The sequence below is a fragment of the Staurois parvus genome, unplaced genomic scaffold, assembly GCF_062004578.1.
Source record: "Staurois parvus isolate SC_StPar_1 unplaced genomic scaffold, SC_StPar_1.0 ptg000601l, whole genome shotgun sequence".
NCBI classification, from domain to species: Eukaryota; Metazoa; Chordata; class Amphibia; order Anura; family Ranidae; genus Staurois; species Staurois parvus.
Window position 1 is genome coordinate 295468 of NW_028318397.1, and position 25454 is coordinate 320921.

Sequence of the window (25454 nt, forward strand, 5' to 3'; positions counted from 1 at the left end):
AAACCTAGTTCTCTTCATTTCCACCGTCCACGTTTATCCAACCCCCTCAGGGACGTGGTCCGAAGTGAGGAACCGCAAATGAATTTCCACAATTTATGGCAAGTTACTCCTCTCTGTTGCCACTACATTAGCCTATGGGCAAAAACCTCGCTAGGAGGTGAATGTGGGGGACACAGATGACGTGGACTGGAGTGAAATCTTGGACACCTGCAAAGCTGTCTCACCTAGATTGCCAGATCATCTTACAACATTGCACATACTCCATCGCACTTACCTTACCCCAATTAGGTTGACCCAGTATGGCCAAGACCACAATTCTTGATGTTCTCTGTCTGCTAACTACCCAGGTACATTCTATCATTTAATATGGGCCTGCCCCATTATTCAGGGATTTGGGGCACATGTGGTGATTTTCCTACAAGACATCATGGGCTCTCCATTGACTCCAGATTCTAAACTGTTTGTTGGGCTTATACCCCACCCCCTGACCAAGATAATTTTACAAAAATCTTTTTAACTGAAACCATTTTTATTACCAGAATGCTCATTGGTAGAAGATAAGTGAGGATGACACTCCCTACTCTAAACTCCTGGATAAATTAAATTAATAGCACATTACCCTTTACCACTTCAAGTCCAGACACTTTCACCCCTTTCCAGTCCAGGCCAATTTTCAGCTTTCAGCTCTGTCACACTCTGAATGACAATTGCGTGGCCGTGTAACACTATACCCAAATTAAATTTTTAGCATTTCTTTGAGAGAGATAGAACTTTCTTTTGGTGGTATTTATTCACCACTGGAATTTGTATTTTTATTCTATATAAAATGAAAAAAGACCAAAACTTTTGAAAAAAAAAAAAAAAAAAAAAAACGTGTTTTTGCAAATAAGTGTTTCTTCATAAACTTTTGGCCAAAATGTATTCGGCTACCTTTTTGGTAAAGAAAAATAAATAACCGAAATCAGTTTATATGAAAATAATTATAATTTTTCAAAAAAATTTACATTTTAGTTTTTATGGTTTTTTGTTTTGTTTTACATACCATCACCCTAGCAGTAGTGTTACAACATAGTGACACTGTACTACTTGTGGCAGGTGATCAAGATTTGTTATTTTTTTTTTTTTTACACCGATTGCTTTTACACCCATAAAAGGCTGTAAAAGCAATAATTTCTCCTTCTCTCTGGCTGAATTTCCTCAGCCATTGAGAAATACTCTGAGAGCTGTAATTGGTCACAGCTTATCACATGGTACAAGGCTGTTGTGAATGGCCTTGTACCATGTGACCTCTGTGATTATTCACAGAATTCACAAGTAGTAAACAATGTCAGGAAGTGACATCTTGTTTACTACTGTTCATGTGATCATTAATTGGCAAATCAGTGATCACATGAATCGGGACCCACACAGCGGCCCCGTACAGCGATCTGTGTTCCACTGTGTCTGGTGGTCACAGCAGACACAGATCACGGCGCTCCCAGGGAGCACGCACAGGCAATGGATGAAGAGGGCGTTTAGAAAACACTTCTTTATACTCACAAAGGTTGCCCATCCAAGTATAACAAAATATGGGATCGCTGGTTACAATCTTCCACAACGTGTACATGATGTGCCTCTACTTAACCTAACTCCTGTATTCGCCCTTACTGGGTCTTTTGTTTTATCAATGAAACTTCTCCAATACTCTTTAGTCCAAAATGTGATTGAACACACTCGGATCTGTAATGCATATACTTTCTGTCTTATGTCTGTTAATAATGCATGTTTTTCTTTTGCTGCACCCCCACCCACCCTTCGGGGCACAGCCTCCATTTAGATGACTATTCCTATGGGGAATAAACTTTTGGATTGGTCATGTACCTACTTGTTATCCAATGTACACCTAACTGCGGTAATGTATATACTTGGGAGATTTTTCATGTTATTGGTAATATTAATACCTGTATTGTGCATTCTGTAACCTACCCTTATTTTCTTTTTCTTCAATAAAAATGTATGTTTTATATAATAAAAAAAAGGGGGGGGGGTAGTTAGTGTTCAGTTTCATTTTATTAGTCCAGTTCATTTAAATCAGCTAGAGCATCTAACACTACCCTCTTCTCAGACTGACAATGCTGCTGTCAAGAGGTGTCTGTTTATCCATCCAAAGAGAGCCACCCTAAGACAGAGGAGTGTTACTAACTGGGTCACAATAAAAATGCTTAAAAAAAAAAAAAAAAGATAACTTATGCAGCCATCACATTTAAAAGTTGGTAAGATGCAGTTTATTACCACTTTAAGGATACCAGTGTAACATGAAGAACAGGGATATCACCCATGCTAGGGATAATAGGTCACCCATACTAGTTGTTCACATGGAATCAATGTTACCTTTAAGTTGATTGTTGTGTTTTTCTATAAAGCATTTAAGGATTTAGTTTACTTTAACCAGTTAATAAATTGCCTGGAATACTACTTACAAGATCAAGTCAAAAAGCGCCTTTCATAGCTATTTGGGGAAATTAAACACCAGCAGACAAAAAAAAAAAACAAAAAAAAAAAAAAAACACATAACTTACACCAGTAACAGAGTGCTTCCAGTTTCTTGTTTCAACAAAAACCCATGTTGAGGACACTAAAAATAAATAACACATTTAGTAAAATGGGAACATTAAGAACAAAAGTCTAAATTACAGTTTGAGAGAAATCATTCTCCGAAAGAGTTTAAATATCAGTACAGTGACATCACTGATTAAAAACAATACACAGCAGTCATGTGCTATATAACTCACCAACCTAAAACAGTACTCATAATGAGTAAGAAATCTACTGTAAAGTATGGCATTACAGAAAAGTAAAGTAAAGGAAATTTCTTCAGGAAGGATTTTAGAAGGGAAAAACAGAATTGAGGGAAGGCTGCTACTGAGCCTTTTTAAATAAACTATTAACCTCTTGGTTCCGCAAATATGCGTCCCCTCGGTGGATGGTCCTTCAAGCCGAGAGACCGCATACCAGTCACATGATCATAAACCTCGCCTTGCCTCCTGGCATCACAAACCCCTTTTAGGGGGCCGGGAGGCGTGGCCTGAAGGGCTTAAGAGAATTAGGGGAAAAGTAAAATTTTATAACGAAGTTCTGCTGTTAGTTGTTCTGTATCATGGATTGAGTGAACTTTCCTTTGCTTTGCATAGTAAATTAATTGCCATTAGCCACTAGTAATTAACCTTACCCCTTCCTGCTGACTATACACATACGCAGCCTCAAAGAAGCGGGATCCAAAGAGCCACGTGTGTGTGTATACCTGTGTTTGTGCCAACCAACCAAACCAATCAGGGAAAAGGGAAAGGCATGATTGACTGTATTTAGGGAGGTGGTGGGTGGGACTGCTCAAAAAAAAATAAAAAAATATATATATATATCACTCCTCAGGCTAACTAACCGTTTCCTATCCAAAAAAGGCTGTCACAATGTATTTACCGGGACTAGTCCTTAATTATAGGAAATGGCTGGACTGAGGAAAAAAATATTATAGAAAAGAAAAATAAATTAAACACTTATCAACTTGTGCACAAGGCAGATATGTGATGGGGGACAGGTAATTTTATAAAAAAAATTTAAAAAAAAGAATAAAACCGTAAAAATATTTTTATTATTTTATTAAAGGTTAAAACAGTAAAACATTATTTTATAAAAAGACTACAAATAAAAGAAAGGTGAGAATTAAAAAGGGTCCTTTATCTTTATCTTATCAAGCACTGTGTTATCGAGCACCTATATTTTTATTATCAACATTCAATCTGAATTTCAAACTGAAACAAAAGGGTAAACAAAACATTTTACTTCCTGTAATCATCTTTAAACCACTTTAGGACTGCTCCATAGCAGATATACTGCTACAGTGCATCCCCCCTGTCCGCCGGCACCTGCCGATCATCAAGCAAACACACAGAATGGAGCTCTGCCTATGTAAACAGGCAGAGCTCCGTTCTGACAGGGGAGGGAAGTGATCGATCTTGTCTCTAAAAAGCAGCCATCACTTACCTTAGTAAAAGTAGCACGCACAGCAAACAAAACATATAGCTAGGCAAACCGTTAATCCTTTGATCGCCCTGGATGTTTAACCCCTTCCCAGTCAATGTCATTAGCACAGTGACCGTGTATATTTTTAGCAATGATCACTGTATTAGTGTCACTGATTCCCACAAAAGTGTCAAAAAACTGTCAGTGTCTGATTGTCCGCCACAATATTACAATCCCGCTATAAGCCATTGATCGCTGCCATTATTATAATAAAAAAAATTAAAAAAATTCCAGTACAGTATATACACACCATAATTTGCAGACACTAAACGTTTTGCGCAAGTCAATCAATCAATATACACTTATTGGAATTTTCTTTATCAAAAATATTTAGCAGAATACATATTGGCCTAAATTTATGAAGAAATTTTATATTTTAAAATTTTTATATTGGATACATTTTATAGCAGAAAGAAAAAAATATAATAGTTCTTTTTTCATAATTGTTGATTTTATTTTTGATTATAGAGCAAAAAATAAAAAAAATGCAGTGGTGATCAAATACCACCAAAAGAAAGCTCTATTTGTGGAAAGAAAAATTACATAAAAATTTAATTTACATACAGCATTGCATGACCGCACAATTGTCATTTAAAATAACCCATTGCTGTATCGCAAAAAAATGGCCTGGTCATGCAGGGGGTGTAAATCTTCTGGAGGGAAAGTGGCTAATATAGTTATGGGATAACACCATATTTTATAAATACTTACATATCAGGTCCCATTTAGATTAATGGGTAAACATGAATGCATTCAAAATTCACTTTTATTAACCGCTTGCCCGCCACGATATAGCAGAAATACTGCTACAGGGTGATAAAGCTGTGCAAAATCACGTATATATACACGTGATTTTGCATTCCGGGTAGGAATTTGCGGCTTCAGCTGTCGATCACTGGGTCTCAGCTGGTGAATCCCCGCCGGCACCTGGCGATCGCCGAGTATTACTGACAAGGGGCTATATGTAAACAATACAGATCTCTCTCCTGTCAGCTCCTGCACACTGCTTTGTATTGCATAGCAGAGCAATAGAAAGCATTGTGCTTACACTGTAAAACACACACACAGCACACATTTAACCCTTTGATCGCCCCAGATGTTAACCCCTTCCTGCCCAATGTCATTAGTACAGTGTCAGTGCTTTTTATTAGCACTGATCACTGTATTAGTGTCACTGGGTATGTCAGTGACAGTTATTCAGTCAGTTCCCCCCCAGTGTCAAAATGTCTGCCGCAGTCCCGCTATAAGTCGCTGATCGCCGCCATTACTAGTATAAAAAAAATTAAATTACAGTATATATACCGCTATTTGGAGACACTATAACTTTCACGAAAACCAATTTACAGGTTCTGGGATTCTTTTTTAGCAAAGATGTAGCGGAATACAGTTTACTGGACATGTGTAATAGCAAAAAGTAAAAAATATTTTTTTCTCAAAATTGTCAGTCTTTTTTTTGTTTATAGTGCAAAAAATGTAAACCGCAGAAGCGATCAAATGCCACTGAATGAAAGTTGTGAGAATAAAGGACATACATTTCATTTGGGTGCAGTGTTGCATGACCGCGCAATTGTCAAAGTAACGCAGCGCCGTATCACAAAAAATGGCCTGGTCAGGAAGAGTGTTAAATCCTCTGGAAGGCAAGTGGTTAATGTTACTTGTTGTTTGTACCCGTAGTACAGCCCAGAAACAATAGAGTGCATATATTTTTTATCCTACCTAAAACACACTAACACCAATTAAAAAAAAAACTAACCCTGATACTGACCAATATCAAATCTTGGTATTTTTTTGTTTTGTTTGGAGTTTTAACACACTTTTTTTTTTTGCAAAGAGACAGATGCAATGCATCTCTCTCCTTCACTGAGAGAGAGAGAGAGAGAGAGAGAGAGAGAAACGAACATGGGGGCGGGCTGCACAGTGACTGATCACTGTGATAGCCAATCAGTGGCTATCACAGCGATCAAGTGACCCGGAATCGGGAGTTCCGGCTCCTGATCGTTAGTAGCATATTTGCGTATGCTGGGCGCCAAGGGGTTAAAATGGCCGAGTTCACAATTCATTTTACATTAGAATATAATATTAATCCAGACAGATGCATTATAAATATTTACTGGACATGTAGACATTTTACAGACCTGGAACACTTGTGATTGTTTCATATGATGATTCATATTGCTTTGCTGGATGTCTCACAAAGTGATGACTTAAAACAGACATTCTTTTTTTGGGATCATTTGTGATCTATGCAATAAAAAACAAATATACATCTTAAAAAAAAGAAAAAAAAAAAAAAAACTAAGGAAACAGACACTGGTAAACAATATACACTGTTCATCAGAAGAGTAATACAGTTACCATAAGACTTGGGTTGCACTCAAGCCGAAAGGCCTCTCCCCATTACTATGGCAGATAATTTAGGCTAGGTTAACATTGCTGCAATCAGATTTTCCTTGCAATTATGTAGTGCAACATGGATGTGGTTTACATATTCTCTGGCGTCAAAACTCACACTGGATTCACACCAAAGTGGTACAGGAACCTTTTCCAAATTTGCACTGTGCTGAGTTGCATTGAGTCGAGTAGGAACCAAAGAAAACAACGTTATTTCCATTGTAATGAGATCCTGTGCAACTTGATTTCGAAATTGCACTAGTTTGAACAAACAAAGCCCTAACCACTTGCCTACCAGGCACTTTTTGCCAAGGCCAATTTTAAGCTTTCAATGCGGTTACATTTTGAATGACAATTGTGCAGTCATACAACACTGTACCCATATGAAATCGTTATTTTTTTCATACAAATGGAGCTTTCTTTTGGTGGCATTTAATCGCCACTGGGGTTTTCATTTTTTGCATTATAAAAGAGCAAATATTTGAATTTTTTTTTTCTTTGTTTCTGTTATAAAATTTTGCAAACCGGTAACTTTTCTCCTTCACTGATGTACGTTGATGAGGCTGCACTGATAGGCTGCACTGATGAGGTGACACGGACAGGCAGCACTGATAGGCTGCACCGATGAGGTGGCAATGGTGTGCATTGATGAGGAGGCACCGATTATGCTGCACTGATATGCAGCAATGATTGGCACTGATCAACGGCACTGACTGGCAGCACAGCTGGGTGGCACTGATTATGATCAATGCCCTGATGATCAGTGCAGCCCTGTGGCATTTGCCGGTTATCAGCAATACTCTCCTCACCTTGTGACAGTGTGAGGAAAGTGCTGCCGATAACCGGCAACTGTATTTATTTTGTGATCTACTGTGTCATTGGACACAGCTAATCACTTGGTAAAAGGCTGCTGTGATTGACCTTTTACCATGTCATGTGATGGGCTGTGTCCATAGGACAAAGCGAACACTGACAGCGCAGAGTGTGCACCACTAGGGGAGCATTCTGGAAGGACGTCATAAGACACCCTCCCAGGACTGGACAACTGCGCTGTAGCCGCCAATCGGCTATAGCGCAGTTGTAAAGTAGTTAAATAGATTATAAACCCTCTGCATTTTTTCCCATCTATATTAAAAAACAGTGCCGCTGAAAGCATATTGTGACGGAGGTGTGGGTGGAACAGAACACACACAGAGAACAGGAATACACACAAGGCTTTTATTGAAAGATTTTGATGGCACACGGTGAGAATAGCAAGGTTCTGGCAAAACAGAAGTCCATAAGTTCTGGTAAGCAACAAGGGGGTTAGTCCATAACACTGTCTGGGCCCACAACAGGGAGGTGGGCAAGGATTAAGTCCAGGTTGGCACACAGCAGGAAAGCAGAACTCTGGCGGGCAAGGACTAAGTCCAGGTTGGCACACAGCAGGGAGGCAGACTCTGGCAGGCAAGGGGGTAAGTCTGGGTTGGCACACAGCAGGGAGGCAGAATTCTGGCACGCAAGGATTAAGTCCAGGTAGGATCTTCAGTGCAGGGGTTGTTCCGGGTGGATGTCATATGCCATCCTCCCAGTATGCGGCTGCAATCTGTCACTGGCTGTGACCACAGGACACATCCGATGACAGGTTAGTGTACTGGCCCGCTGCCGTTACCATGTAATGGCTGTGACCAATCACAGCAGATCACATGGTACAGAGGGCCAATCACAGCTTATCTGTACCACATCATTAGCTGTGGCCAATTACAGCTAATCACAACAATGCATGCTGAAAGAATCAATTTCATTCTGTAAAAATTGTTGCTTGTGAAATTCAATGGTTGCTTATACCAGTGAAATTCAATATGTAAAACAAGAAAAAAAATAAAATAAATCCTGAGCACTTCCCCAGAGCATTGCAATGTTATTATGGTAACATTACATTGCTCTGGTCAGTTCGTTAAATTAATTTTTTTTTGTTGATACTGTCACCAGTGTCCCTGATCACTATCACACCAGTTATAGGATGACATTCTACTGTACTGGTGACAGTATGAACAAAAAAAAAAAAAAGTCTTAATTTTCCAAAAGATTAAGACAAAAAAAAAAAATGACTTCAAAAACTTGCTATGCCTCGTACAAAATATATTGGGACTGTGTACTTTCCAAAAAAAGGGGTCATATGGGGGATATCTGTACTGTCCTGACATTTTTGGACCTCAATAAATTAGATCAGTACATCAGGATTACTCGATTTTCAGATATACAGGTGAAACTCGAAAAATTAGAATATAGTGCAAAAGTTCATTTATTTCAGTAATGCAACTTAAAAAGTGAAACTAATATATGAGATAGACTCATTACATGCAAAGCAAGATAGTTCAAGCCATGATTTGTCATAATTGTGATCATAATGGCTTACAGCTCATGAAAACCCCAAATCCACAATCTCAGAAAATTAGAATATTACATGCAATCAATAAAACAAGGATTGTACATAGAACAATATCGGACCTCTGAAAAGTATAATCATGCATATGTACTCAGTACTTGGTTTGAGCCCCTTTTGCAGCAATTACTTCCTCAATGCGACGTGGCATGAAAGCCATCAGCCTGTGGCACTGCTGAGGTGTTATGGAAGACCAGGATGCTTCAATAGCAGCCTTCAGCTCTTCTGCATGGTTCGGTCTCATGTCTCTCATCTTTCTGTTGGCAATGCCCCATAGATTCTCTATGGGGTTCAGGTCAGGCGAGTTTGCTGGCCAATCAAGCACAGTAGTCCCACGGTCATTGAACCAGGTTTTGGTGCTTTTGGCAGTATGGGCAGATGCCAAGTCCTTCTGGAAAATGAATTCAGCATCCCCATAAAGCTCGTCTGTGGAAGGAAGCATGAAGTGCTCCAAAATCTCCTGGTAGATGGCTGCGTTGACCCTAGACTTAATGAAGCACAGTGGACCAACACCAGCAGACGATATGGCTCCCCAGATCAACACAGACTGTGGAAACTTCACACTGGACGTCAAGCATCTTGCAGTGTGTGCCTCTCCATTCTTCCTTCATACTCGGGGTCCTTGGTTTCCAAATGAGATGCAAAAGTTGCTTTTCTCAGAAAAGAGGACCTAGGACCACTGAGGAACAGACCAGGTCTGTTTTTCTTTAGCCCAGGTAAGACGCTTCTGACGTTGTTTGTTGTTCAGTATCGGCTTGACAAGAGGAATACGACATTTGAAGCCCATGTCCAGGATCCGTCTGTGTGTGGTGGCTCTTGATGCACCAACTCCAGCCTCAGTCCACTCCTTGTGAAAGTCCCCAACACTTTTGAATGGCCTTTTCCTGACAATCCTCTCCAGGCTGCGGTCATCCCTGCTGCTTGTGCACCCTTTTCTTCCACACTTCTCCCTTTCACATAACTTTGTATTAATGTGATTTGATACAGCACTTTGGGAACATCCAACTTCTTTTGCAATTACCTTTTGAGGCTTTCCCTCCTTATGGAGGGTGTCAATGATGGTTTTCTGCACAACTGTCAGGTCAGCAGTCTTTCCCATGAATGTGATTCCTACTGAACCAGACTGAGCGACCATTTAAAGGCTCAGGAACCCTTTGCAGGTGTTATGGCTTAATTAGCTGATTAGAGTGGGACACTTTGAGCCTAGAATATTGCACCTTTTCACAATATTCTAATTTTCTGAGATTGTGGATTTGGGGTTTTCATGAGCTGTAAGCCATAATGATCACAATTATGACAAATCAGAGCTTGAACTATCTTGCTTTGCATGTAATGAGCATCTCATATATTAGTTTCACCTTTTAAGTTGCATTACTGAAATAAATGAACTTTTGCACGATATTCTAATTTTTCAAGTTTCACCTGTATATACCACCAGTTTGTGGACTCTAACTTTCTACAGTCTAAATAATAGACAAGGATTTGGGTTATTTTCACCAAGAAAATGTAGCAGATTACATTTTAGCCTAAAATTTCTGAAAAAATTATTTGCAAAATTTGTAACAGAAGAAAAGCATGTTTTAAAGAAAAAAGAAAGTTTTTCATTTATTTATCAAAAATATTAAAAACCCAGTGGTGATTTAATACCACCAAAGAAATGGGTACAATGTTGCATGACCGCAATATTGTCAAAGTGCAACAGCACTAAAAGCTGAAAATTGGCCTGGGCAAGAACGGGGTGAAAGGTCCAGGTATTGAAGTGGTTATAGGCCAAGTTCACTTTTCTTTTTTCTAAATTCCAGCTCCCCAATGTACCAATATGCCATTTAGCCCCATCGGGTGCAATTTGCATGCCAGGCGACTTGCAAATTGTATGCCAAGTCGCACCCTATTGTCCACTATTAGAGCGATCATATCAGTAGTGTATGTACTACTTTTGTTGTGATTTGCATAGACATCTGTGTCAGACGTCTTTTAAAATTGCAAGGAAATTGGCTGGTCACCGGACTTTGAAATCGCGAGACTTCAAAATCGTCTTTGATGTGACCGGGGTGTAACGTACAGATCACTACCACCCACCTCCTCAGGTGAACATTTTTCCAATGCAATCAGTGAATAGTGTTCTCACTAAATACACAGACATAGATCATTCATTTGGCAGAGTGTGCAGGAGCTGAGCAATTAGATAACAGCCTATGTGGATAGATCTACCATCAACTATGTAGTGCAAGGGTCTTCCTGATTGGATACAGAGTGATTGGATAGATGGTGTCTCCTCCTATTATACGGTCCTGGTAAATCTAAAAGGAGATCATACAGAGATTGTACAATCAGATTGTATAGCGTTTGGCCACCTTTATAAACCTAGAATTAAACTAGTTATTCTTTCAATGTCATTTATTGCTAACGGCACACCAAACGCAGAAGCAAAAACACACATTTTGCCACAGGAAACGAGCGACAAATGCAGCAAAACGCGTAGTAAAAAATGTGCAACCTGCAACACACTAATGTCCAGTTGCCACAAGGGACAGCCCATTGAGATCAATGGGCTACCCTAAGCGTGCCACGGAAAAAACGAGTTAAAAATCGTGCGCTCTATCTACGCTAGATGTGAATGGAGCCTGAAATTGAAATTGGTGTTATTGCATAAGAACATTGAGGCGCCATTCACATCTGTGTATTTCCAAACATATGCCAAGCAGCACAGGAAATGCATGCTTTGCGTTTCAAAAATGTGCTGCAAACAAACCAATAAGCACAGTATTTAGATCATGAGCAGGACTATATTAGCATCTCCATTAGTATATTGTCCCCAAAACCACAGCGTTAGCAGAATCGGCTCTGATCATTGCCACCTCTGATACATTGTACACAAAACCACACAGTATTAGCAAGATCAGCCCTGATCTCTCCTAGCACTAGCAGTTAATTATATTTCTAGCGTGCAAGCAATCCCTAGCCAGGACCTTTTTTCCATAGTCGACACAAGGTATCTGTAAATTTAGCACCCAAAATGTCCCAAAAAAGGTGCACTAGTGAGGAGGCCTAAATGATTCTGAGCATGTAAGATGAGAGTGAAGGGGAAGCCTCACTGACACAATCCAGTTCAGAATACAAACCTGTAGCAAGCAGCGCCCCCTGACATGTAGCTCAGATGATGGAAAACAGGTCCCTGCTAAAGCCAGGCATACCCGTCTCCAGGTTGCTGAGGTGCTAGAAATACACAGTTACGTTCATATGCAGCAGAGTGCCAGTACTGCACTACCTTTTGGTGATCTGGCAAGCACAAGAGGCCTAGTACATCCTGGCCTTTTAGACACCAGCACTGCAGCATCTATTGGTGAAATGGCAAGCACCAGAAGTGCAGTACAAGCTAGTGAGGTGGCTAGCACTATACACGTTATACAACTGTAGCCACAACGGTATAGAGCACAAGCTTGTACAGCCCAGGAACACATTCAATTCTGTGCACATTCCTGCAATGCACAAACTTGGGGTAAGAGAAGAAGCTATGGGGGAAGGGGATGGTGAAGAGAGGAGGTGGGGGGCTGAGTCCCCCCTCCCCTTTGTGCTCACAGATAACACACAGTGTCTGTGTGGAATAAAGAGGCAGCAGCTTCTTCCCCTATCCAGTCATGTGACATGTCACATGACAAGGGGAGAAAGATAGAAAGACAGTCACTCCAGCCCTCACTCCAGTGCTGGGCTGAGACGAAGGTGAGTCCTCAATCTCAGCATCGGAAAAAGCAGAATCTTCTCTCCAGCAGAAGCTGGCCACTGCTCCTTCTGACAGAAGTGACAATCCCACTTATTAGTAAGAAGTGGCACAAGCAGCTACATGGCCAGCGCAATCCGCCCCCTCAACACGGTGCTCAGGGCAGGTGCCCGCTTGCCCTGACCCTGCCTGTCAGCAGGACTGTGCATTGTGGAAGAGCTTTGTAAATGCCAGGACTGAATAAAGCAAAGGAAATCCTTTGGCTTGGTAAAACAGCTCATAAGAATAAAAAAAATATATATAAATATGGCAAAAAAAATATATATATATATATATACACATATACACACACACACACACACACACACACACACACATATATATATACACACACATATATATATATATAAATATATACACACACATACATATATATATATATACACACACATACATATATATATATATACACACACACATATATATATATATATACACACACACACACATATATATATATATATTTTATTTTTTTTAAATATATATATATATATATATATATATATACACACACACATACATATATATATACATGCACACTCTTCCTCTATTTAGTGGTTTGCCTGTTCAGATATAAATATTTTGAGGCAAATTGCATGGTATAAGTGAAATTCGGTAGGTGAGGAACTAAAACACACAAGAAAAAAAAAAAAAAAAAAAAAAAGAAAAAGAAATACCAACCTGTTTTGTTTTCCCATCAATTAGGTCAAATAAAGCTCTTGCTGTGGCTAAAATCAACTCTTTGCACCTAATAAAAAAATTGCACAAAATAAAAATCACATTGAATCATGAAATTAAAAAAAAAAAAAAACACAAAAAAAAAAAAAAAAAAACCAAACACGAGAGTCTTAGGGGCCTAATTATAGTGGCAACTAGATACCGCCGTGTTCACTCGCCTCCTCTGTAATGCTCTACAACTCACCCTGCACATCATGGCCCATTCACGTAATGCAGATCACAGAGTAGTCTGCAGTATGCCACAAATTTCTCTCTGCTTACCAAATGTCATGGCATGTCAAAGTCATGAGACTGACAACACCCTCCTCTCCTCTTAGTTTTGCCCACCATCCCCACCCTACCATTTTCATTTTTACTCCTGCCCCTTGTTACAGTCACTTTCTAGCTTGTAAGTGTCTGTTCACATATATGCAGATTAGATGCTGTTTGAACGGCATCTAATCCGCATGACGTGACAAACATTGTTTCCTAAGGTGCCTGTTATTAAGAGTTCTTGCATGGCACGAGCACTTATTGTTATCTCACATATATATTCTTATTATTATAGCCAAATTTACCACCCTAACTCCTCCCACAGTTTTTACACTACATAGACAAGTAATATACCGAAACGTGCAGATTGTTCCCGATTGGTGTACTATTACTTTGTGGAACGTTTCGCCAAATGGTTCACGAAATATTGCTGTTTTTGTGGTGAAATTGCTCCCATAGGAATGAATGGCGCAACTAGAGTGTGAGCTGACAAAAGCTAGAGTGTGAAAGGAAAAATCAGGACATGACTTCTAAACTGCCATCACTCCCTCATTTTCAAGCCCATCTACACAAATCGTTTAGTTTTCACAATATGACTATTTGTTTGAAACTCACGCCACCCATTGACATTCATTGAATCTCCACTCCCAGTCAGCTGAAATTTGAAGGGCCACCTCTAAACTGCGACTGTGCCTTCATTTTTAATATTGCAGAGACCTACTTGCAGAGACTAAAGCTAGAGTGTTAGCTGAAAATTAAAAATTGAAATGCATTTCTCACTCTATCAGTCTTGACATGTGCACTTTTTAAATTTGATCAATTGGTTAGTGTTGGAGGCAAGAACACTTCACACAATTTTCCCAGAAATTGTAGATTTTCTAGTTATTATAATAAAGGATTTATATAGCGCCAACTATTTGCACAGCTCTTTACAATATAAGGAAGACAGTACAATTACATTTCAGTACAGAAAAAATAGGAGGGCCCTGTTCGTGGAGCTTACAATCTAAAGGAAGGGGGAGGCGGTACAAAAGGCGATAGCTGGAGGGGATGATCTGATGGAAGTGACTCAAGTACAGTTCTTAGGTGGAGGTGGAGTAGGCTTCCCTGAATAAGTGAATTTTCAAAGATCGCCTAAAGGCAGACAGGGTGGGGGCTGACCAGACATACTGGGGTAGGGAGTTCCAGAGGATGGGAGAGGCTCTGGAGAAGTCCTGGAGGTGAGTGTCGGAGGAGGTGACGAGGGAGCTAGAGAGCAAGATGTCCTGGGAGGAGCTGCCAATTTGGACAATATCTGCGGATGAGGTTGGTGAAGCAGCTAGGGGCAGTGTTGTGGATAGCATTTTGAATTACAGATACAGATTACAAAAAAAAAAAGAAAAAAAAAAAAGGAGAAGAGTCATGTACAATTTCTGAGCAGTGCGGTCCTGTTCAGGTGCGGATTACAGGCTATTGACTTTTTTGGGAACGGTTTTTCAACCTGGACGTGTGAACAGGATAAAATCCTGAGCTGATCCTGTCCTGAACCTGATGTAAGCCTCACCTGAACCGGTAAACAGCTACTGTGTCAATTAGCTGTGAAACATGAGCTTCAATCTGCACCGCACGTGTGGATCAACACTAAGTGTGCCTACAAGGCTCATAGTTGTATATCTGTAAAATTTCACTGTTGCCTCTGACTGCTAGTCTCAGGGGATTTGCTGATGTCACTAATGTGCTGCTCACCATTTTACCAGCTGAAGGCTCTGATATGAGGAAGCAAAGCCCTGGCTCTATCAAGATGGCCACTTTCACACAAGAAAACCATGCAGAACATGGTATGGTAAGTCAATAACTGGGAAAAGACCAGTTGCAAGAAGACCACAGGCAATGCTGATGACTAATCCTTTTCCCTTTGTCTGCCTTTATTTGTGACAGCTTCTAGAATGCTGTGGGGTTTACTAAAGCTGGTGTGCGCAAAATCAGGCTCCCTTCTGTATAGAAACCAATCAGTTACTAACCTCAGCTTGTTAAAATAAAACCTGGAAGCTGATTGGTTTCTATGCAGGAGTGAGGCTGATTTTGCACTCTCCAGCTTTAGTGAAACAGACCCCAGTACCTATTAGTCCAATAATAAATGAAGAATAAAAATTACCGATAAGTATTTAATCATTTTACATATGGTTTACAATGACTCACCAAACTATGGATAGATGATCTGTTGATGCCCATGTTCTTGGAACTGAAGTACTCTGTAAAATTAAAAATAGATCATTTTCGGTATGTATCAGGCACAATCTACATGACTGGTCCCCATCCAAAGGTTGAGGAGCATCCCTTTAAAATGGTTAACACAATACAGATGTAGATACATTTATTACACAATAAAGGTGACACGAGGATGGACATAAATTCTGCAGGAAAAGACTTTAATCTCCAAAATCTACACACCAGCAGGTAACACAGTCATAATTGTTTACCCTATTAATTGTGTGATGAAAACAAAGTAATTGATACAGGAATATAGGAGTAAATCAGCATTCCTGAATAAATGGCATGACATAACTTCCACAGTTTTTATTTCTGAAATTTCTGATGTGCGATTTTCACCAATGGTAACCTTTTGGAATGCAAACTTGAGTTGCCAGAGTTTACTTTAAATTTATAAAATTTGACTAAACCCAATAACAGAGGCTTAACTAAGGTACAAAAACATTTGCTCATCCCAGCATGACAGTTATTGTGCACTTTAAAGGAAATGTGTCTTCAGACCTCAAAACTAGCTGCCTGACTGCCTCAACTCACTAATCCGGGACAAAAAACGCACCCAGTCAAGTAAGAACTGCTGATCTGTATGCTTTCTACAAGGTTGGAGATTTTTTTTTAAAAGTTAGTCATTACATCAAAATGAGAGCCTGGCAAACAGAACTTTTAGAAGTCAGCCAAGGCAGCCCGTACAGAGGGAAAAATGTAATAGGAGTAGAAACTCGTTGCCAAAAACTGGAAATGGTTTGGCTTAATGTCTGAATACATCATCAATATACACATTTTGTCAAAGCAGGAAAAAAATAGTACAGTACCACTACAGATAAGGCACTGGTGTAGAGCTCTGAAGCTGGTAAAAAGGTCAATCCAGAACGAACTTGGAAGTCCCGAAATCCACCCGCAACAGAAAGTACTGTTACATTTTGGAGTTTCTTGGCATTTAAAATCCAGTAATTATTCACCATGGCATAAAAATCTGTAAAGACATGGATACATAAACTATAAGCAACACCTATAACCTAACAAGTGGTATACGTTTTCTTAAATAAAATAGTGCACATAATTATAAAGATGTCAATTAACCAATATTCAGAGGACACAATCAACCTGTGGCAAGCCTCCAGTTTTCACCCTGCCATCATTTTGCACAGCAGCTCTCCTCTTCCCTTATGTTTTTAAGACTGCATGTTTGTGGTCCAAAGAATCATGCATTAATAGATTCCAAAACATGATCCAAATCTCACCTCTCATACTGCTGTTCATAATACATGATTACTATGGGCAAGGCAATTATTGGAAATCATGGGCCCCATACAGCTTACCACACAGCACCCCTCCTCCCATACAGCCTTCCTGACACGATGCTTTACCGGAACATGTGACATTTTAAGTGGCACTTCAAAAGCACTTTCTGACAGATGTCACAAAAAAGTGCATGGACAAATTTTTAGCAGAGCATCACATGTGGGATGTCATTCAAAATAAAACAGAACTGCATTACACCAACACATGTAACATGCATTGACAATAAGAGATGACCCCAGTACATCTTATCCTACGGTCAGCCAATAAATGGGTAAACAGATTTACTGCAACACACATTCTTTGTAAGGAGACCCCACTACATACCCAGAGGCCAAGCCTAAAAATGTTCCCTGGTTTTTCTTTAACCACCTCCCGCCAAGCCTATTGTAATATGAAAGCCGAACAAGAGTTCTTCTATCTTGGGTGAATGTCATATGATGCCCCCCCCCCCCAAGATCAGGCTGTGCTGCGGCACAATCTGTCATCCACTATGTCCATCAGACACAGTGGATGACAGATCAGTGTACCAGGCTGCTGCCGGTTCCATGTGATTGCTATGACCAATCACAGCAGATCACAGTACAACTGTACACACTTCCATTCATACCATTCATTGGGTACGATTGATTTGATCTCTGTGATTGGTCAAAGTGGTACATGACAGAGCCAATCACAGCCCATCACAATAGTACACACTGAATAAAAGGATTTCATTCAGAAAAATGTGTGGGACGTGGTTTCCGCATGGCGCTAAGCAGCCGCATCCAAGCAGAGCTCCGACCGAGGATCAGCCTACTACTGCCCTAATATTCCAATACGCTCATCCAGCTCTCGGTCCACAGTGGGGAAACACTCCGGGAGACACCTGGCTTTGAACGTACCCTCATCTGGCTCCATCAAACTATTTCTGATCGCGCATACAGTGCAGGTCAGATCCTCAAGGCAGAGTAGATCATCCTCCCCACATGCCGCTTCCACGCACCAGAGGTCCCTAGCTTCCTTCTTCGGCTCAGACTGCCGAAAAGAAAACAGTCCTAAAATCTGATCATTGATCAGAGACCTAAAAAGAGAAGTTTTCATTCTGCCCTGATTGTCCTATGAGGCTGCATAACCCCTGACCCTATATTTGGACCGAGACACACTGATTGGCCCTGTGCTGAACACATGCACTCTCCCAAGAAAAAAAAAAAATCTCTAGCAATACACAACAAACTGAGCATGTGCAGCTTGCAGCTCTGTTCTATCAGCAGATGGATTGGGGACAGTAGAAGGGGAGGATCAGAGATGACAATGCAGAGGTATAGCCACCTAGGTTATACAGTGAGTATAACAAGCATGCTTTACTGCATATACAGACTGATTTTACCATTGTGGGTTTAGTAACACTAAGTCCCTATTGAATGTACAGTGGATATAAAAAGTCTACACACCCCTGTTAAAATGTCAGGTGTCTGACGCAAAAAAAAAAATTAGACAAAGAAAAAAATTTCAGAACTTTTTCCACCTTTAATGTAATCTATAAACTGTACAACTCAGTTGAACAACAAACTGAAAGTAGAGGGAAGTAAAAATAAAAAAACTAAAATAATATGGTTGCATAAGTGTGCATACCCTTAAAACTAATACTTTGTTGAAGCACCTTTTGATTTTATTACATCACTCAGACATTTTGGGTATGAGTCTATCAGCATGACACATCTTGATTTGGCAATATTTGCCCACTTTTCCTTGCAAACAGTTTGCACAGCACTTTACAATATAAAGGGAGAAAGTACAATTACAATACATTTCAGTACAGAAGGAATAGGAGGGCCCTGCTCGTGGAGCTTACAATCTAAAGGAAGGGGGAGATGATAAAAAAGGTGATAGCTGCGGGGGATGATCTGGTGCAGGTGATTCAAGTACAGTTCTTAGGTGGAGGTGGGGTAGGCATCCCTGAAGAAGTGAGTTTTCAAAGATCGCCTAAAGGCAGACAGGGTGGGGGCTGACCGGACATGCTGTGGTAGGGAGTCCCAGAGCATGGAAGAGGCTCTGGAGAAGTCCGGGAGGCGAGCGTGGGAGGAGGTGATGAGGGAGCTAGAGAGGAATATATCTTGGGAGGAGCGGAGTGGGCGATTTGGCCGATATCTGTGGATGAGGTCGGTGATGTAGCTAGGGGCAGTGTTGTGGATGGCTTTGTAAGCTGTGGTTAGTATTTTGAATTTTACTCAAATTAACTTCAGCTTTCTAGCAGAAGCCTAAAGGTTTTGTGGCAATATTAACTGGTATTTGGAACTGTTCATAATTCCCTCTACCTTGACTAAGGCTCCAATTCCAGCTGAAGAAAAACAGCCCTAAATCATGATGCTGTCATCACCATGCTTCACTGTGGGTATGGTGTTCTTTTGGTGATGTGCAGTGTTGTTTTTGTGCCAAACATATCTTTTGAAATTATGGCCAAAAAGTTCAACCTTGCTTACATCAGACCATAACACGTTTTCCCACATGCTTTTGGGAGATTTCAGAAGTGTTTTTGCACAATTTAGCCAGGCTGTCATGTTTTTCTTCGTAAAAGGCTTTCACCTTGCCACTCTACCCCACGGGAGTTTGTTGTCACATGTACCACACAGCCAGTACTTGCCAGATATTACTACATCTATTTTAATGTTACTGTAGGCCTCTTGGCAGCCTCCCAGACCAGTTTTCTTCTCGTATTTTCAAAAATTTTGGAGGAACGTCCAGTTCTTGCTAATGTCACTGTTGCACCATATTTTCTCAGCTTGATGACGACTATCTTCACTGTGTTCCATGGTATATCTAATGCCTTGGAAATTCTTTTGTACCCTTGTCCTGATTTTAACACCTTTTAACAATGAGATCTATCTGATGCTTTGGTCGCTCTATGCAGACCATGGCTTTTGTTGTAGGATGCAAAAATGTCAGGAAAGACCTACTAGAATAGCTGATGTTTATTTGGAGTTAATCAGAGGCACTTTAAACGATGGCAGGTGTGTACTCACTCCTATTTAACATGATTTTGAATGTGATTGCTTAATTCTGAACACAGCTATATCCTCAGTTATAAGAGGGTGTGCACACTTATACAACCACATTATTTTAGTTTTTTATTTTTGCACCCCCCCCCCCCCCCTCTCCTAAAAGATTTCAGTTTGGTGCACACTTGAGTTGTACAGTTTATAGGTCACATTAAAAAGGTGGAAAAAGTTCTGAAATGATTTATCTTTGTCTCATTTTTTACATCACAGAAACCTGACATTTTAACAGGGGTGTGTAGACTTTTTATATCCACTGTAGATCTTAACCATTTCAATACCGGGCAATTTTACACCTTCCTGCCCAGGCCAGTTTTCACGTTTCAGCGCTCTCACACTTTGAATGACAATTGCACGGTCATACAACATTGTACCCAAACTAAAATTTTATCATTTTCTTCACACAACTAGAGCTTTCTTTTGGTGGTATTTAATCACCGCTGGGGTTTTTATTTTTTGCTAAATTAACAAAAAAAAGACCAAAAATTTTGAAAAAAAACACGTTTTTCTGTTTCTGTTATAAAAGTTTACAAATAAATAATTGTTCTTCATAAATTTAGGCCGAGATGTATTCTACATGTCTTTGGTGAAAATAACCCAAAGTAGGATGTATTATTTAGTTTGTAGGAAAGTTATAGAGTTCACAAACTATGGTATAGATCTGAATATTGATCAATCCGGAAGTACTGACGGCCAATCTAATTTCTTGAGGTCCAAGAATGTCAGAATAGTACAGATATCCCCAAATGACCCCTTTTTGCAGAGTAGACAGTCCGACGTACTTCATAAGAGGCATGGCGAGTTTTTGAAGTTGTATTTTTTTTGTTATAATTTTTCAGAAAATTAAAAAAATTATTTTCACAATTTTCTTTTTTACATACTGTCACCAGTGCAGTACAGCGTCATCATATAACTGGCATGGCGGTGAACAGGGACACTGACTGGTGACAGTATGAAAAATAAATATACATATTTTTTTTTATTTTTTTATTATTTTTAATTTTTCATTACATTTTTTTTAAGATTTATTTTCATATTTTACTATGACCAAAGTAGTACAATGTTACCATAGTAACATTGTACTACTTTGGGGAAGTGATCAGTATTTTTTTTCTTTTTTTTTTTTTTACACAATTTGCTTATAGCAAAGAATTACTTTGCTATAAGCAAGCATTTACCAGAATGAAATCGATTCATTCAGTTTTTTTTTTTTTTGTGCTTAGCTGTGATTTGGTCACAGCTAATCACATGACATGTGCATGTGACCTGCTGTGACCATTCACAGCTACGCACTAGTATACAATGGATGGCATGAATGAAGCCATCCATTGTATACAACTGTCATGTGACCTGCTGTGATTGGTCACAGCAGGTCACATGGTACCAGCAACGGGAGCCGGTACTCGGATCTGTCATCGGTCATGTCCGAGGTACACGGCCGGTGACAGATCGCGCTGCTGCGCCGCTCTGCAGTTGCGCGAACTGAGCATGTGCGGGAGCACGCCAAATGGCGTGCACCCGGAATGCAGAAGCACTTTTGCCGCCGCCAAACTGCCATTGGCAGGGCGGCAAATGGTTAAACAACACTATCAGATGGTCTCTCAGAAAGTACATGATCGGGGCAATAAACCTGGTAGAATGTTAACATGCTCATTGCAGGAGAAGAAAACAGCCTTTTTTGCATCTAAAATTAAAACCTCTACTGACTATGATTTAGCCCATCTCATACCCGATGAAAAGAGGAAAAAAGATGGCCGATTATCTCAAAACAAGCTCTTTTTCCCAAGCTTTCTTATAAAGCTCTCAAAAGGATAGAAGCAGACGTTGAAGGAATCAGCCTTTCAGCATTACCATACCGCCATTTTGTCCCTTAGCCTAAAAGTAGCCATCTTGTGCTAAGAATTAGTAAAGGCCATCTTGTTTAAATGATAGCTTAAGTTAAGAATTATTTCATATTTGTTAAAACATTGTATATTCTCTGTCTTTAACTTAAAAACTAACTTCCTCTTTCTATTGTATGTTATCTTTTTTCAAGAAACTCTAAGGTTCCTCTTTTGTCTCATATTCTCAAGAAACCTAAAGAACTTCCTTTTTCTCTTAAACTCCAAGTTCTCTTTTTTCTTCTTATCAGGTTAAACTGAAAAGTTAGTGGTGAGGCAGCATCCTGAGTATATGTTAAAAATAAATATTTCTTTTTCTTAAGAACTTGGAATTTACATAACTGTTTAAGAGTTCAAATATGACGTATATCAAAAATGATTGGCCATGACTGACGCATGTAAAACTTGATTGGTTTATGCATATCTGATATTTGATTGGCTTCTATATTTTATGCATTGTTTGAAGTTTCTTATATAAGCTGAAACACGGAAGAATAAATTCAGTTCATTCTGAGATACCACCTTGTGTCTGCGTTTCCTGTGTGTCTCAGAGTGGGCTCCAGGCCTGAGGACAGTCACTGATCAAGCCTGGGACTGATGGGGGTCAGTGTCTTGAGAGGGATGAGAGTCTAATTCCTTTCAGCTGGGGGCTCGTATCCGGGATGAAATAATCACCCTTCAGTAGGTAATCAATCTGTCTTGCCGTAAGGCTGTGATAAAATTTCAGGCCCTTTGTTGCACTGGACCTCGCATCATAAGACGCCAGTGGCCAGGCGCAGTGTGCTTTTTGGAAGCACCAGGTCTTTTGGGAAGACCAGAGCACTTTGTAGAAGTGCAAGTCTCTTAGAGAAGGGACTAAAGGAGTTTCTTTGAAAAAAAACCAGGGAAAGTCCGGGTTGATCAGTTTTGTCCTGCAATTCTTTGCTTTTCTTCCTATCGCATAGAAGTATAAGATAATTTGTTTGTGTGACACAAGTGTCCAGGTGGTAAGTATATGGACCAGAGGTCACTGAAGGTTTTGTCAACTTCCGTGTAACACGCCCCACCCCTCCAGCTAAACCTGATTGGTTGATGACCTGGGGAAGGTGAAGGTATGGTGACACTGAGTTGGGTGCCTATGTAAATGTCTTGTTCAAATTGTGTTGTAGGCTTATTGTTAGAAAAGGTTGGACATAGTCAAAGTCAGGATATTATTAGAAGTATTGTATATCCAGGTTATAATCTCCACTTTTGGTCAACCACTAGAGAGAGACCAAATAAATACCTTAAGTCCAGACATTTTTATAAAGTAAATTGTCATTTGGAAGTTGACCCCTGTCTTTTGGGACAGCCTATAGGACAGATTTGTAACACAGACCTTTGCAAGTGTAAAACATGGGGAGTAGTCAAAGTAAGGATAAACTCCCTCCCCCAAATGTTGGTGAAACATGTAAAGATTATGTAGCCCGTATTTGTGGGACAGATTACTATCTATTTAACCCCTGGGTGGATAAATTAGCGGACTGGAGTGAATTAATGGGTAGTGTTGACCCGTTCCCCCGTGATGGGAGTAATAATACTTTTCATATGGATATGGTTAAGGGTCTCTGTTTATTAGATAAACAGGCGTTTCCATGGTATGAGGGAGATCCTGCGTGGGACCAAAAATACATGACCAAGGGAGGACAAAATTGGATAGAATTTACTCCTCTTTGGTTTCATAGACAAAATGGGAAACAAAATAAAGCCAAAGTTAGAAATATAAATGCAACAAAAATACATGCATTGGAGTCAGAAATAGACAGACCCACACACCCCCTCATGCCATCTCCTCCCCCATATGTCCCACGGCCCACAAAACTTTATCCATCTCTTACTGAAGAGGATATTGATTTTTTTAGCCGGACATTATGCAGTCCAGAATCCCACTGCACCTCCAGCACCACCACTTTCACAGATCTACCAGATACCTAGTGCATTTCACATTTCTGCCACACAGCCTAGTACAGTTCAAACTCCCGCAGACTCCCAGGGTGTGGTTCAAATTCCTACCACACAGGGAGCGACAGGGGGAATAGCTGTTTCTTCAACTACTGAAGCAGATGACTCACTTGTTGAAGAATCCGCTAGTTCAGGCTCTCTGCTGTTCAGAGCAGCTAATAGTCTAGGTATAGTGGACATGCTAAGTCCATCACACACACGCCATAATACCCAATATGGTATTGATTCCAATACACAACAAATGCCCTTCATGACAATAGGAGACAATCTATTGAAGAAACCCATTGAGATAGAAGACATAAATAGGATTGTCAAACACTGTCCAAGACCCACTGTTTCTTCAACGGCTACTGTGAGCTATTTGAAGAAAGCATGTAAAGGTAGAAACTACACACAAGAGGATATGCGCCTTATCCTCGATGGAATATTGGGACAAACTTCCCCTTGGAATTGGGGTAATGTTATGACCATATCCATCTTAGAAGCAGGTGACATTACTGCCACAAATTATAAATTAAACACAGAAGATGGTAGAAACAATATGTGGAGAGAGATTTCTGAGGAAATGGAAAGAGCTTTCCAATCTAGATCCTCCCTCCCTACCGCAGTAGCCTGCAAGCAAAAGTCAGGAGAAACTGTTAGATTTTTGGAAAAGGTTTAATGAGACATGGACACAAGAGGCAGGACTGACATTGCAAGACACCATGCATAGTCTACTGATTCAGACTTTCCTGTCAAATCTAAAACCCAGTGTCATGTTAACTGTAAAACAGATGATTTCTGAATGGCCCACTTGTACCAGAGAACAATTTCAATTGAAATTGACTGAGAAAGATGCTGCTGGATGTCTCGAGATACCCAAGGCGGTGGCCACTCATTTTCAGGAAGATCCCTTTCCCCGCAGAAACCCACAGTACAAGAGAAGGGGTGGTTTTAATAACCGAGGTAGAGGCCGGTTTAGGGGAAGAAGAGGGGATAATAGGGGACGAGACACGGGTTGTTTCAATTGTGGGGCTGAGGATCATTGGAGAAATCAATGTCCATATGAAACTCAGGACCACGCCCAGCATAGCCCCTCCCCAGGCCAACCACAAAGGGACCTCCCACAGCAGAATGTGAGGTTTCCTATCTCTTGGCAGACACAATCACAAAATAAATGAAGGTGCCCAGAAGGTGGTATCCCAGCATTCCCGCTTGTCTCTCATTCTTTTAAGGAGCAACCCCTTGTATCCTTACATATACAGGGCAAATTAATCCCATTCCTCCTCGACTCCGGGGCCACTCGTTTCGAGTCTGAGTGAGGATTATTATAAGGGAGAGGTAATGAATGCTGAACCTTCCATGGGAATAAATGGGATACTTACCAAAAC

The 25454-nt window shown here is 40.2% G+C and overlaps 1 protein-coding gene across 2 annotated transcripts in view; it reads right to left on the reverse strand.

Annotated features, from left to right (window-relative positions):
• PGAP1 (post-GPI attachment to proteins inositol deacylase 1) overlaps positions 1-25454 on the reverse strand; it is a 446717-nt gene that overhangs the window by 281007 nt on the left and 140256 nt on the right. For both annotated transcript variants that reach the window (XM_089692689.1, XM_089692690.1), the window contains exons 5-9: positions 16703-16863; positions 15822-15874; positions 13335-13401; positions 6195-6300; positions 2559-2614 (exon numbers count right to left, since the gene is read on the reverse strand). In XM_089692689.1, coding sequence (XP_089548815.1) covers positions 2559-2614; positions 6195-6300; positions 13335-13401; positions 15822-15874; positions 16703-16863 — 443 coding nt within the window. The remainder of the gene's footprint in view (positions 1-2558; positions 2615-6194; positions 6301-13334; positions 13402-15821; positions 15875-16702; positions 16864-25454) is intronic.